General features: G+C 45.3%; 1 protein-coding gene across 1 annotated transcript in view; it reads right to left on the bottom strand.

Annotated features, from left to right (window-relative positions):
• The window catches only part of LOC137306450 (heterogeneous nuclear ribonucleoprotein U-like protein 2), a 41,442-nt gene extending 26,591 nt beyond the window's left edge, over nucleotides 1-14,851 (bottom strand). Inside the window, exon 1 of the mRNA XM_067975661.1 lies at nucleotides 14,039-14,851. Within this exon, the coding sequence (XP_067831762.1) occupies nucleotides 14,039-14,675 (637 nt within the window). The 5' untranslated portion in view covers nucleotides 14,676-14,851. The remainder of the gene's footprint in view (nucleotides 1-14,038) is intronic.
• Between the last annotated feature and the right edge of the window lie 297 nt (nucleotides 14,852-15,148).

The following is a 15,148-nucleotide window of genomic DNA, read 5'->3' on the forward strand; positions in this document are numbered from 1 at the left end:
TTACTGTATAAACACAGCTCGAATCAGAGTCAGAAATCCCTTCACACTGACACTAGTTATAGTGTAAACACAGCCTGAATCAGAATGAGAAACCCCATCACACTGATACTAGTTACAGTACAAACACAGCCGGAACCAGAATCAGAAACTCTTTCTCACTGACACCAATTACTGTATAAACACAGCTCGAATCAGAGTCAGAAATCCCTTCACACTGACACTAGTTATAGTGTAAACACAGTCTGAATCAGAGTCAGAAACCCCTTCACACTGACACTAGTTACAGTGTAAACACAGCCGGAACCAGAGTGAGAAACCCCTTCACACTGACACCAATTACTGTGTGAACAAAGCCTGAATCAGAGTGAGAAAACCCTTCACAATGACACGAGTTACAGTGCAAACACAGCCTGAATCAGTGAGAAACCCCTTCTCACTAACACTAGTTTATTTATTCGGGGTTTTTTTATTTATTCGTTCATGGCATGTGGGCGTCACTGGCGAGGCCGGCATTTATTGCCCATCCCTAATTGCCCTTGAGAAGGTGGTGGTGAGCCGCCTTCTTGAACCGCTGCAGTCCGTGTGGTGACGGTTCTCCCACAGTGCTGTTAGGTGGGGAGTTCCAGGATTTTGACCCAGCGACGATGAAGGAACGGCGATATATTTCCAAGCCGGGATGGTGGTAGAGGTCGCGGGTTTGGGAGGTGCTGTCGAAGAAGTCTTGGCGAGTTGCTGCAGTGCATCCTGTGTATGGTACACACTGCAGCCACTGTGCGCCGGTGGTGAAGGGAGTGAATGTTTAGGGTGGTGGATGGGGTGCCAATCAAGCGGGCTGCTTTATCTTGGATGGTGTCGAGCTTCTTGAGCGTTGTTGGAGCTGCACTCATCCAAGCAAGTGGAGAGTATTCCATCACACTCCTGACTTGTGCCTTGTAGATGGTGGAAAGACTTTGGGGAGTCAGGAGGTGAGTAACTCGCTGCAGAATACCCAGCCTCTGACCTGCTCTCGTAGCCACAGTATTTATATGGCCGGTCCAGTTAAGTTTCTGGTCAATGGTGACCCCCAGGATGTTGATGGTGGGGGATTCGGCGATGGTAATGCCGTTGAATGTCATGGGGAGGTGGTTAGACTCTCTCTTGTTGGAGATGGTCATTGCCTGGCACTAATGTCACTTGCCACTTCTGAGCCCAAGCCTGGATGTTGTCCAGGTCTTGCTGCATGCGGACTCGGACGACTTCATTATTTGAGGGGATGCGAATGGAACTGAACACTGTGCAATCATCTGTTCCAGTGTAAACACTGCCTGAATCAGAGTCAGAAACCCCTTCACACCGACACTAGTTATCGTGTAAACACAGCCTGAATCAGAGTGAGAAACCCCATCACACTGATACTAGTTACAGTGTAAACACAGCCAGAATCAGTGAGAAACCCTGTCACATTGACACTAGTTATAAGGTAAACACAGCCTGAATCAGAGTCAGAAACCCCATCACACTGACACTATAGTGTAAATACAGCCAGAATCAGAGTGAGAAACTCCTTCACACTGACACTAGTTATAATGTAAACACAGCCTGAATCAGTGAGAAACCCCTTTACACTGACGCCAGTTACAGTGTAAACACAGCCTGAATCAGAGTGAGAAACTCCTTCGCACTGATACTAGTTACAGTGTAAACACAGCCGGAACCAGAATCAGAAACTCTTTCTCACTGACACCAATTACTGTATAAACACAGCTCGAATCAGAGTGAGAAAGCCCTTCTCACTGACCCTAGTTACATTGTAAACACAGCCAGAATCCGAGTCAGAAATCCCTTCACACTGAAACTAGTTACAGTGTAAACACAGCCTGAAAGTGAGTCAGAAACCCCTACACACTGATGCAAGTTACAGTGTAAACACAGCCTGAAAGTGAGTCAGAAGCCCCTTCACACTGACACCAGTTACAGTGTAAACACAGTCAGAATCAGAGTCAGAAACTCCTTCACACTGACACTAGTTATAGGGTAAACACAGCCTGAATCAGTGAGAAACCCCTTCACACTGACACCAATTAATGTGTAAACACAGCCTGAATCAGAGTGAGAAACCCCTTCACACTGACACGAGTTATAGTGCAAACACAGCCTGAATCAGAGTGAGAAACCACTTCTCACCTGACACTAATTATAGCATAAACACAGCCAGAATCAGAGTGAGAAACCCAATCACACTGATACTAGTTATAGTGCAAACACAGCCGGAACCAGAAAGATAAACTCTTTCTCACCTGACACCAATTACTGTGTAAACACAGCCTGAATCAGAGTCAGACACCCCTTCACACTGACACTAGTGATAGTGTAAACACAGCCTGAATCAGAGTAAGAAACCCCTTCACGCTGACACTAGTTATAGTGCAAATACAGCCTGAAAGTGAGTCAGAAACCCCACACACTGACACTAGTTATAGTGTAAACACAGCCTGAATCAGAGTCAGAAACCCCTTCACACTGACACTAGTTATAGTGTAAACACAGCCTGAATCAGAGTCATAAACCCCTTCACACTGACACTAGTTATAGTGTAAACACAGCCTGAAAGTGAGTCAGAAACCCCTTCCAACTGACACTAGTTGTAGTGTACACACAGACTGAATCAGAGTCAGAAACCCCTGCACACTGACACTAGTTACAGTGAAAAGACAGCCAGAATCAGAATGAGATACCCTGTCACATTGACACCAATTACCGTATAAACACAGCTTGAATCAGAGTGAGAAACCCCTTCTCACTGATACTAGTTTCAGTGTAAACACAGCCAGAATCCGAGTGAGAAACTCTTTCTCACTGACACTAGTTATCGTGTAAACACAGCTTGAATCAGAGTGAGAAAGCCCTTCACACTGACCCTAGTTACAGTGTAAACACAGCCAGAATGCGAGTCAGAAATCCCTTCACACTGACACTAGTTACAGTGTAAACACAGCCAGAATCAGAGTGAGAAACTCTTTCTCACTGACACCAATTACTGTGTAAACACAGCTTGAATCAGTGAGAAACCCCTGAACACTGACACCAGTTATCGTGTAAACACAGCCTGAAACAATGACAGAAACCCCTTCACACTGACACTAGTTATAGTGTAAACACAGCCAGAATCAGTGAGAAACCCTGTCACACTGACACCAATTACTGTGTAAACACAGCTTGAATCAGAGTGAGAAACCCCATCACACTGATACTAGTTATAGTGTAAACACAGCCGGAACCAGAAAGATAAACTCTTTCTCACCTGACACCAATTACTGTGTAAACACAGCCTGAATCAGAGTCAGTCACCCCTTCACACTGACACGAGTGATAGTGTAAAAACAGCCTGAATCAGAGTCAGAAACCCCTTCACACTGACACTAGTTATAATGTAAACACAGCCTGAATCAGAGTCAGAAAGCCCTTCACACTGACACTAGTGATACTGTAAACACAGCCTGAATCAGAGTCAGAAACCCCTTCACACTGACACTAGTTGTAGTGTAAATACAGCCTGAAAGTGAGTCAGAAACCCCTTCACACTGACACTAGTTGTAGTGTACACACAGACTGAATCAGAGTCAGAAACCCCATCACACTGATACTAGTTACAGTGTAAACACAGCCGGAACCAGAAAGATAAACTCTTTCTCACCTGACACCAATTACTGTGTAAACACAGCCTGAATCAGAGGCAGACACCCCTTCACACTGACACTAGTTATAGTGTAAACACAGCCTGAATCAGTCAGAAACGTCTTCACACTGATACTAGTTATAGTGTAAACACAGCTGGAACCAGAATGCGAAACTCTTTCTCACCTGACACCAATTACTGTGTAAACACAGCATGAATCAGAGTCAGACACCCCTTCACACTGACACCAGTTATAGTGTAAACACAGCCTGAATCAGAGTCAGAAACCCCTTCACACTGACACTAGTTATAGTGTAAACACAGCCTGAAAGTGAGTCAGAAACCCCTTCCAACTGACACTAGTTGTAGTGTAAATACAGCCTGAAAGTGAGTCAGAAACCCCTTCACACTGACACTAGTTGTAGTGTACACACAGACTGAATCAGAGTCAGAAACCCCATCACACTGATACTAGTTATAGTGTAAACACAGCCGGAACCAGAAAGATAAACTCTTTCTCACCTGACACCAATTAATGTGTAAACACAGCCTGAATCAGAGGCAAACACCCCTTCACACTGACACTAGTTATAGTGTAAACACAGCCTGAATCAGTCAGAAACCCCTTCACACTGACACTAGTTACAGTGAAAAGACAGCCAGAATCAGAATGAGAAACCCTGTCACATTGACACCAATTACCATATAAACACAGCTTGAATCAGAGTGAGAAACCCCTTCTCACTGACACTAGTTTCAGTGTAAACACAGCTTGAATCAGTGAGAAACACCTTCTCACTGAAACTAGTTACAGTGTAAACACAGCCAGAATCCGAGTGAGAAAGTCTTTCTCACTGACACAAGTTATCGTGTAAACACAGCCAGAAACAGAGTCAGAAACCCCTTCACACTAACAAGAGTTATAGTGTAAACACAGCCAGAATCAGAGTGAGAAACCCCATCACACTGATGCTAGTTATAGAGTAAACACAGCCAGAATCAGAGTGAGAAACTCTTTCTCACTGACACCAATTACTGTGTAAACACAGCTTGAATCAGTGAGAAACCCCTGAACACTGACACTAGTTATCATGTAAACACAGTCTGAAACAATGTCAGAAACCCCTTCATACTGATACTAGTGATAGTGTAAACACAGCCTGAATCAGAGTCAGAAACCCCTTCACGCTGACACGAGTTATAGTGTAAACACAGCCTGAAAGTGAGTCAGAAACCCCTTCCAACTGACACTAGTTGTAGTGTACACACAGACTGAATCAGAGTCAGAAACCCCTTCACGCTGACACGAGTTATAGTGTAAATACAGCCTGAAAGTGAGTCAGAAACCCCTTCCAACTGACACTAGTTGTAGTGTACACACAGCCAGAATCAGAGTGAGAAACCCCATCACACTGATACGAGTTATAGTGTAAACACAGCTGGAACCAGAATGCGAAACTCTTTCTCACCTGACACCAATTACTGTGTAAACACAGCATGAATCAGAGTCAGACACCCCTTCACACTGACACCAGTTATAGTGTAAACACAGCATGAATCAGAGTCAGAAACCCCTTCACACTGACACCAGTTATAGTGTAAACACAGCCTGAATCAGAGACAGAAAGCCCTTCACACTGACACCAGTGATACTGTAAACACAGCCTGAATCAGTGAGAAACTCTTTCTCACTGCCACCAATTACTGTGTAAACACAGCTTGAATCAGTGAGAAACACCTTCACACTGACACAAGTTATAGTGTAAATACAGCCTGAAAGTGAGTCAGAAACCCCTTCACACTGACACTAGTTATAATGTAAACACAGCCTGAATCAGAGTCAGAAACCCCTTCACACTGACACTAGTTATAGTGTAAACACAGCCTGAATCAGAGTCAGAAACCCCTTCACACTGACACTAGTTATAGTGTAAACACAGCCTGAAAGTGAGTCAGAAACCCCTTCCAACTGACACTAGTTGTAGTGTACACACAGACTGAATCAGAGTCAGAAACCCCTTCACGCTGACACTAGTTATAGTGTAAATACAGCCTGAAAGTGAGTCAGAAACCCCTTCACACTGACACTAGTTGTAGTGTACACACAGACTGAATCAGAGTCAGAAACCCCATCACACTGATACTAGTTATAGTGTAAACACAGCCGGAACCAGAAAGATAAACTCTTTCTCACCTGACACCAATTACTGTGTAAACACAGCCTGAATCAGAGGCAGACACCCCTTCACACTGACACTAGTTATAGTGTAAACACAGCCTGAATCAGTCAGGGGCTATGTGGCCGGGTCCTGCTCCGACTTCTTGTGTTCTTTAGATTTGTGGTTGGGATCAGATCAGCCATGATCTTATTGAATGGCGGAGCAGGCTCGAGGGGCCGATTGGCCTACTCCTGCTCCAATTTCTTATGTTCTTATGTTCTTATGAAACGTCTTCACACTGATACTAGTTATAGTGTAAACACAGCTGGAACCAGAATGCGAAACTCTTTCTCACCTGACACCAATTACTGTGTAAACACAGCATGAATCAGAGTCAGACACCCCTTCACACTGACACCAGTTATAGTGTAAACACAGCCTGAATCAGAGTCAGAAACCCCCTCACACTGACACTAGTTATAATGTAAACACAGTCTGAATCAGAGTCAGAAACCCCTTCACGCTGACACTAGTTAGTGTAAATACAGCCTGAAAGTGAGTCAGAAACCCCTACACACTGACACTAGTTATAATGTAAACACAGCCTGAATCAGAGTCAGAAACCCCTTCACACTGACACTAGTTACAGTGAAAAGACAGCCAGAATCAGAATGAGAAACCCTGTCACATTGACACCAATTACCATATAAACACAGCTTGAATCAGAGTGAGAAACCCCTTCTCACTGACACTAGTTTCAGTGTAAACACAGCTTGAATCAGTGAGAAACACCTTCTCACTGAAACTAGTTACAGTGTAAACACAGCCTGAATCAGAGTCAGAAACCCCTTCACAATGACACTAGTTATAGTGTAAACACAGCCTAAATCAGTGAGAAACCTCTTCTCACTGACACGAGTTACAGAGTAAACACAGCTTGAATCAGTGAGAAACCCCTTCACACTGACACTAGCTCATAGTGTAAACACAGCCTGAATCAGAGTGAGAAACCCCATCACACTGACACTATTTACAGTGTAAACACGGACTGAATCAGAGTGAGAAACCCCATCACTCTGACACTAATTATAGTGTAAACACAGCCTGAATCAGAGTCAGAAACCCCTTAACACTGACACTAGTTATAGTGTAAACACAGCCTGAAAGTGAGTCAGAAACCCCGTCCAACTGACACTAGTTGTAGTGTAAACACAGCCTGAATCAGAGTCAGAAACCCCATCACACTGACACTAGTTACAGTGAAAAGACAGCCAGAATCAGAATGAGAAACCCTGTCACCTTGACACCAATTACCGTATAAACACAGCTTGAATCAGAGTGAGAAACCCCTTCTCACTGACACTAGTTTCAGTGCAAACACAGCCAGAATCCGAGTGAGAAACTCTTTCTCACTGACACTAGTTATCGTGTAAACACAGCCAGAAACAGAGTCAGAAACCCCTTCACACTAACACGAGTTATAGTGTAAACACAGCCAGAATCAGAGTGAGAAACCCCATCACACTGATGCTAGTTATAGAGTAAACACAGCCAGAATCAGAGTGAGAAACACTTTCTCACTGACACCAATTACTGTGTAAACACAGCTTGAATCAGTGAGAAACCCCTGAACACTGACACTAGTTATCGTGTAAACACAGCCTGAAACAATGTCAGAAACCCCTGCACACTGACACGAGTTATTGTGTAAACACAGCCTGAAACAGTGTCAGAAACCCCTTCCAACTGACACTAGTTATAGTGTAAATACAGCCTGAAAGTGAGTCAGAAACCCCTTCACGCTGACACTAGTTATCGTGTAAACACAGCCAGAAACAGAGTCAGAAACCCCTTCACACTAACACGAGTTATAGTGTAAACACAGCCAGAATCAGAGTGAGAAACCCCATCACACTGATGCTAGTTATAGAGTAAACACAGCCAGAATCAGAGTGAGAAACACTTTCTCACTGACACCAATTACTGTGTAAACACAGCTTGAATCAGTGAGAAACCCCTGAACACTGACACTAGTTATCGTGTAAACACAGCCTGAAACAATGTCAGAAACCCCTGCACACTGACACGAGTTATTGTGTAAACACAGCCTGAAACAGTGTCAGAAACCCCTTCCAACTGACACTAGTTATAGTGTAAATACAGCCTGAAAGTGAGTCAGAAACCCCTTCACGCTGACACTAGTTATAGTGTAAATACAGCCTGAAAGTGAGTCAGAAACCCCTTCACACTGACACTAGTTATAGTGTAAACACAGCCTGAATCAGAGTCAGAAACCCCTTCACACTGACACTAGTTATAGTGTAAACACAGCCTGAATCAGAGTCAGAAACCCCATCACTCTGACACTAGTTATAGTGTAAACACAGCCTGAAAGTGAGTCAGAAACCCCTTCACGCTGACACTAGTTATAGTGTAAATACAGCCTGAAAGTGAGTCAGAAACCCCTTCCAACTGACACTAGTTGTAGTGTACACACAGACTGAATCAGAGTCAGAAACCCCTTCACGCTGACACTAGTTATAGTGTAAATACAGCCTGAAAGTGAGTCAGAAACCCATTCACGCTGACACTAGTTATAGTGTAAATACAGCCTGAAAGTGAGTCAGAAACCCCTTCACACTGACACTAGTTATAGTGTAAACACAGCCTGAATCAGAGTCAGAAACCCCTTCACAATGACACTAGTTATAGTGTAAACACAGCCTAAATCAGTGAGAAACCTCTTCTCACTGACACGAGTTACAGAGTAAACACAGCTTGAATCAGTGAGAAACCCCTTCACACTGACACTAGCTCATAGTGTAAACACAGCCTGAATCAGAGTGAGAAACCCCATCACACTGACACTATTTACAGTGTAAACACGGACTGAATCAGAGTGAGAAACCCCATCACTCTGACACTAATTATAGTGTAAACACAGCCTGAATCAGAGTCAGAAACCCCTTAACACTGACACTAGTTATAGTGTAAACACAGCCTGAAAGTGAGTCAGAAACCCCGTCCAACTGACACTAGTTGTAGTGTAAACACAGCCTGAATCAGAGTCAGAAACCCCATCACACTGACACTAGTTACAGTGAAAAGACAGCCAGAATCAGAATGAGAAACCCTGTCACCTTGACACCAATTACCGTATAAACACAGCTTGAATCAGAGTGAGAAACCCCTTCTCACTGACACTAGTTTCAGTGCAAACACAGCCAGAATCCGAGTGAGAAACTCTTTCTCACTGACACTAGTTATCGTGTAAACACAGCCAGAAACAGAGTCAGAAACCCCTTCACACTAACACGAGTTATAGTGTAAACACAGCCAGAATCAGAGTGAGAAACCCCATCACACTGATGCTAGTTATAGAGTAAACACAGCCAGAATCAGAGTGAGAAACACTTTCTCACTGACACCAATTACTGTGTAAACACAGCTTGAATCAGTGAGAAACCCCTGAACACTGACACTAGTTATCGTGTAAACACAGCCTGAAACAATGTCAGAAACCCCTGCACACTGACACGAGTTATTGTGTAAACACAGCCTGAAACAGTGTCAGAAACCCCTTCCAACTGACACTAGTTATAGTGTAAATACAGCCTGAAAGTGAGTCAGAAACCCCTTCACGCTGACACTAGTTATAGTGTAAATACAGCCTGAAAGTGAGTCAGAAACCCCTTCACACTGACACTAGTTATAGTGTAAACACAGCCTGAATTAGAGTCAGAAACCCCTTCACACTGACACTAGTTATAGTGTAAACACAGCCTGAAAGTGAGTCAGAAACCCCTTCACGCTGACACTAGTTATAGTGTAAATACAGCCTGAAAGTGAGTCAGAAACCCCTTCCAACTGACACTAGTTGTAGTGTACACACAGACTGAATCAGAGTCAGAAACCCCTTCACGCTGACACTAGTTATAGTGTAAATACAGCCTGAAAGTGAGTCAGAAACCCATTCACGCTGACACTAGTTATAGTGTAAATACAGCCTGAAAGTGAGTCAGAAACCCCTTCACACTGACACTAGTTATAGTGTAAACACAGCCTGAATCAGAGTCAGAAACCCCTTCACACTGACACTAGTTATAGTGTAAACACAGCCTGAAAGTGAGTCAGAAACCCCTTCCAACTGACACTAGTTGTAGTGTACACACAGACTGAATCAGAGTCAGAAACCCCTACACACTGACACTAGTTATAATGTAAACACAGCCAGAATCAGAGTGAGAAACCCCATCACACTGATACTAGTTATAGTGTAAACACAGCCGGAACCAGAAAGATAAACTCTTTCTCACCTGAATCAGTGAGAAACTCTTTCTCACTGCCACCAATTACCGTGTAAACACAGCTTGAATCAGTGAGAAACACCTTCAAACTGACACGAGTTATTGTGTAAACACAGCCAGAAACAGAGTCAGAAACCCCTTGACACTGACACTATTTACAGTGGAAACACAGCCTGAATCAGAGACAGAAACCCCTTCACAATGACACTAGTTATAGTGTAAACACAGCCCAAATCAGTGAGAAACCTCTTCTCACTGACACGAGTTACAGTGTAAACACAGCTTGAATCAGTGAGAAACCCCTTCACACTGACACTAGCTCATAGTGTAAACACAGCCTGATTCAGAGTGAGAAACCCCATCACACTGACACTATTTACAGTGTAAACACAGACTGAATCAGAGTGAGAAACCCCATCACTCTGACACTAATTATAGCATAAACACAGCCAGAATCAGAGTGAGAAACCCCATCACACTGATACTAGTTATAGTGTAAACACAGCCGGAACCAGAAAGATAAACTCTTTCTCACCTGACACCAATTACTGTGTAAACACAGCCTGAATCAGAGGCAGACACCCCTTCACACTGACACTAGTTATGGTGTAAACACAGCCTGAATCAGTCAGAAACGTCTTCACACTGATACTAGTTATAGTGTAAACACAGCTGGAACCAGAGTCAGAAACCCCTTCACACTGACACTAGTTACAGTGTAAACACAGCCTGAATCAGAGTCAGAAACCCCTGCACACTGACACTCGTTATAGTGTAAACACAGCCTGAATCAGTGAGAAACTCTTTCTCACTGCCACCAATTACTGTGTAAACACAGCTTGAATCAGTGAGAAACACCTTCACACTGACACGAGTTATTATGTAAACACAGCCAGAAACAGAGTCAGAAACCCCTTCACACTGACACTAGTTCATAGTGTAAACACAGCCTGAATCAGAGTGAGAAACCCCATCACACTGACACTATTTACAGTGTAAACACGGACTGAATCAGAGTGAGAAACCCCATCACTCTGACACTAGTTATAGTGTAAACACAGCCTGAATCAGAGTCAGAAACCCCTTCACACTGACACTAGTTATAGTGTAAACACAGCCAGAATCAGAGTCAGAAGCTCCTTCACACTGACACTAGTTATAGTGTAAACACGGCCTGAATCAGAATCAGAAACTCTCTCTCACTGACACCAATTATTGTGTAAACACAGCTTGAATCAGTGAGAAAGCCCTTCACACTGACACCAGTAAAAGTGCAAACACAGCCAGAATCAGAGTCAGAAACCCCTACACACTGACACTAGTTATAGTGCAAACACAGCCTGATTCAGAGTCAGAAACCCCTTCACACTGACACTAGTTACAGTGTAAACACAGCCTGAATCAGAGTGAGAAACGCCCTCACACTGACACTAGTTATAGTTTAAACACAGCCAGAATCAGTGAGAATTCCTGTCACACTGACACTAGTTATAATGTAAACACAGCGTGAATCAGAATGAGAAACCCCATCATACTGACACTAGTTATAGTGTAAACACAGCCTGAAACAGTGAGAAACCCCATCACAGTGAAACTAGTTTTAGTGTAAACACAGCCTTAATCAGTGAGAAACAACTTCACACTGATGCTGGCAACACTGTAAACACAGCCTGAATCAGAGTCAGAAACCCCTACACACTGACACTAGTTACAGTGTAAACACAGCCAGAATCAGAGTGAGAAACCCCTTCACACTGACACGAGTTATAGTGCAAACACAGCCTGAATCAAAGTGAGAAACTGCTTCACACTGACACTAGTTATTGTGTAAACACAGCCTGAATCAGAGACAGAAACCCCATCACACTGATGCTAGTTATAGTGTAAACACAGCCAGAATCAGAAGAGAAACTCTTTCTCACTGACACCAATTACCGTGTAAACACAGCTTGAAACAGTGAGAGACCCCTGAACACTGACACTAGTTATCGTGTGAACACAGCCTGAAACAGAGTCAGAAACCCCTTCACACTGACACGAATTATTGTGTAAACACAGCTTGAATCAGTGAGAGACCCCTTCACACTGACACTAGTTACAGTGTAGACACAGCCAGAATCAGTGAGAATCCCTGTCACACTGACACTAGTTATAATGTAAACACAGCGTGAATCAGAATGAGAAACCCCATCATACTGACACTAGTTTTAGTGTAAACACAGCCTGAATCTGATTCAGAAACCCATTCACACTGAAACTCGTTATGGTGTAAACACAGCCTTAACCAGTGAGAAACAACTTCACACTGATGCTGGTTACACTGTAAACACAGCCTGAATCAGAGTGAGAAACTCTTTCTAACTGACACCAATTACTGTGCAAGCACAGCCTGAATCAGAGTCAGAAACCCCTTCACACTGACACGAGTTTTTGTGTAAACACAGCCAGAATCAGAGTGAGAAACCCCTTCACACTGACACGAGTTATAGTGCAAACACAGCCTGAATCAGAGTGAGAAACCGCTTCACACTGAAACTATTTGCAGTGTCAACACCGCCTGAATCAGAGTGAGAAACCACTTCACACTGACACTAGTTGTAGTGTAAACACAGCCAGAATCAGTGAGAAACTCCTTCACACTGACACTAGTTGTAATGTAAACACAGCCTGAATCAGAGTCAGAAACCCCTTCACACTGACACGAGTTATCGTGCAAACACAGCCTGAATCAGAGTGAGAAACCGCTTCACACTGACACTCGTGAAAGTGTAAACACAGCCTGAATCAGAGTGAGAAACCCCATCACACTGATACTAGTTACAGTGTAAACACAGCCGAAACCAGAATCAGAAACTCTTTGTCACTGACACCAATTACTGTATAAACACAGCTTGAATCAGAGTGAGAAAGCCCTTCTCACTGACACTAGTTACAGTGAGAAACAACTTCACACTGATGCTGGTTACACTGTAAACACAGCCTGAATCAGAGTGAGAAACTCTTTCTCACTGACACCAATTACTGTGCAAACACAGCTTGAATCAGTGAGAAACCCCTTCACACTGACACTAGTTATAGTGTAAACACAGCATGAATCAGAGTCAGAAACCCCTTCACACTGACACTAGTTATAGTGTAAACACAGCCTCAATCAGAGTCAGAAACCCCATCACAGTGACACTAGTTACACTGTAAACACAGCCTGAATCAGAGTTAGGAACCCCTTCACACTGACACTAGTTATAGTGTAAACACAGCATGAATCAGAGTCAGAAACCCCTTCACACTGACACTAGTTATAGTGTAAACACAGCCTCAATCAGAGTCAGAAACCCCATCACAGTGACACTAGTTACACTGTAAACACAGCCTGAATCAGTGAGAAACCCCTTCACACTGACACTAGTTATAATGTAAACACAGCCTGAATCAGAGTTAGGAACCCCTTCACACTGACACTAGTTATAGTGTACACAGCCTGATTCAAAGTGAGAAACCCCTTCACACTGACACTAGTTATAGTGTAAACACAGCCTGATTCAAAGTGAGAAACCCCTTCACACTGACACTAGTTATAGTGTAAACACAGCCTCAATCAGAGTCAGAAACCCCATCACAGTGACACTAGTTACACTGTAAACACAGCCTGAATCAGAGTTAGGAACCCCTTCACACTGACACTAGTTATAGTGTAAACACAGCCTGAATCAGAGTCAGAAACTCTCTCTCACTGACACTAGTTATAGTGTAAACACAGCCTGATTCAAAGTGAGAAACCCCTTCACACTGACACTAGTTATAGTGTAAACACAGCCAGAATCAGGAGCCCGAAGCCGGGCCCTTGCGGTGTGGATGTCTCCGGGCCCCGTTCCAATTCCCGCTTCACCGGGTACCGACTGGGCCGCGGCGGCGCTCACCGGACTGTCGCTGGGCCTTCCCCGCACACGGCGGCTTCTCGCCGTTTTGCACCTCCGTCTCCGCTCGGTCCTCCCGCTCCGGCCCGGCCTCTTCCTGCAGCTGCTCGTCCTGGGCCTCCTCCCGCTGCTGCTGCTGCTCCTTCACCGGCTGCGGCGCTGCTCCTTCCAGCTCGCCGCTCACTTCCATGGGCTGGGGGGCCGAGGCCTCCTCCTCCTCCTCCTCCCCCCGCTTCCCCATCTCTGTCAGCGGCTGCTTTGGCGCCGCCTCCGCCTCCGCAGGCCGCACACGATCCCCGGCCTCGCCTGCTGCGTGCTGCCGGCCCTCTCCTCCCTCAGGCCGGGCGGCGGCGGCGACCGCCGCCTCCTCGTCTTCCTCCTCATCGTCCTCGTCCTCCTCCTCCTCCTCTTCCGCCAGCAGCTGATCGTCCTCGTCCTCGCCGGCCTCCTCGTCGTAGGCCTTGGTAGGCCGCGCCTCGTCCCCGCCCTCGCCTGCCTCCTCCGACAGCAGCTCGGCGTCGAGGGCCTCCTGCAGCCGCTGGGCCAGCTCGGCCTTCAGGCCGCGGGTGTCGAGGCCCCTCTCCTGGAGCTCCTGCCGCAGCTCGGCCACCTTCAGCTTCTTCACGTCCAAGGCGCTCATCCTCGACAGGAAATGGAAAAAAAAAACCCCCCGCTCCGCGCGCCAAACTGGCGTTTTTTTTTTGAAAAAAAACAAAAAAAAAATTAACGGTTTTTTTTTAACGGCTCAACTTTTTAAAAAAACAAGATGGCGTCACCAGCGTTTATTTTTAAAAAAAACACCGAGCGCGGCTCCCGGACCCCCCCCCCCCCACCGCGTGATTCCCCCCCCCCCCCCCCCCACCCCATGCTGAGTCGGATTTTCTGATTGGGCCGTCCGCTTAGCAACAGGGCGCCCCGACCAATAGTCTGCGCCCACACATCCAGCCGTCGGCGGCGGCCGCGCTTGCGTTGCACCCCGGGCTCCGATTGGCCGACTCGGCGGATAAGTGGGCGGGGCGCCGCATTCTCCGCCAATTGGGGTCCTGGAGACATTTTTTTTTGGGGTTGGCGGCCGACGGCGGGTCGCGCAGTGGCGGGCCTTCTGGGAGATGT

This window comes from Heptranchias perlo, chromosome 43, assembly GCF_035084215.1.
Source record: "Heptranchias perlo isolate sHepPer1 chromosome 43, sHepPer1.hap1, whole genome shotgun sequence".
NCBI lineage: Eukaryota > Metazoa > Chordata > Chondrichthyes > Hexanchiformes > Hexanchidae > Heptranchias > Heptranchias perlo.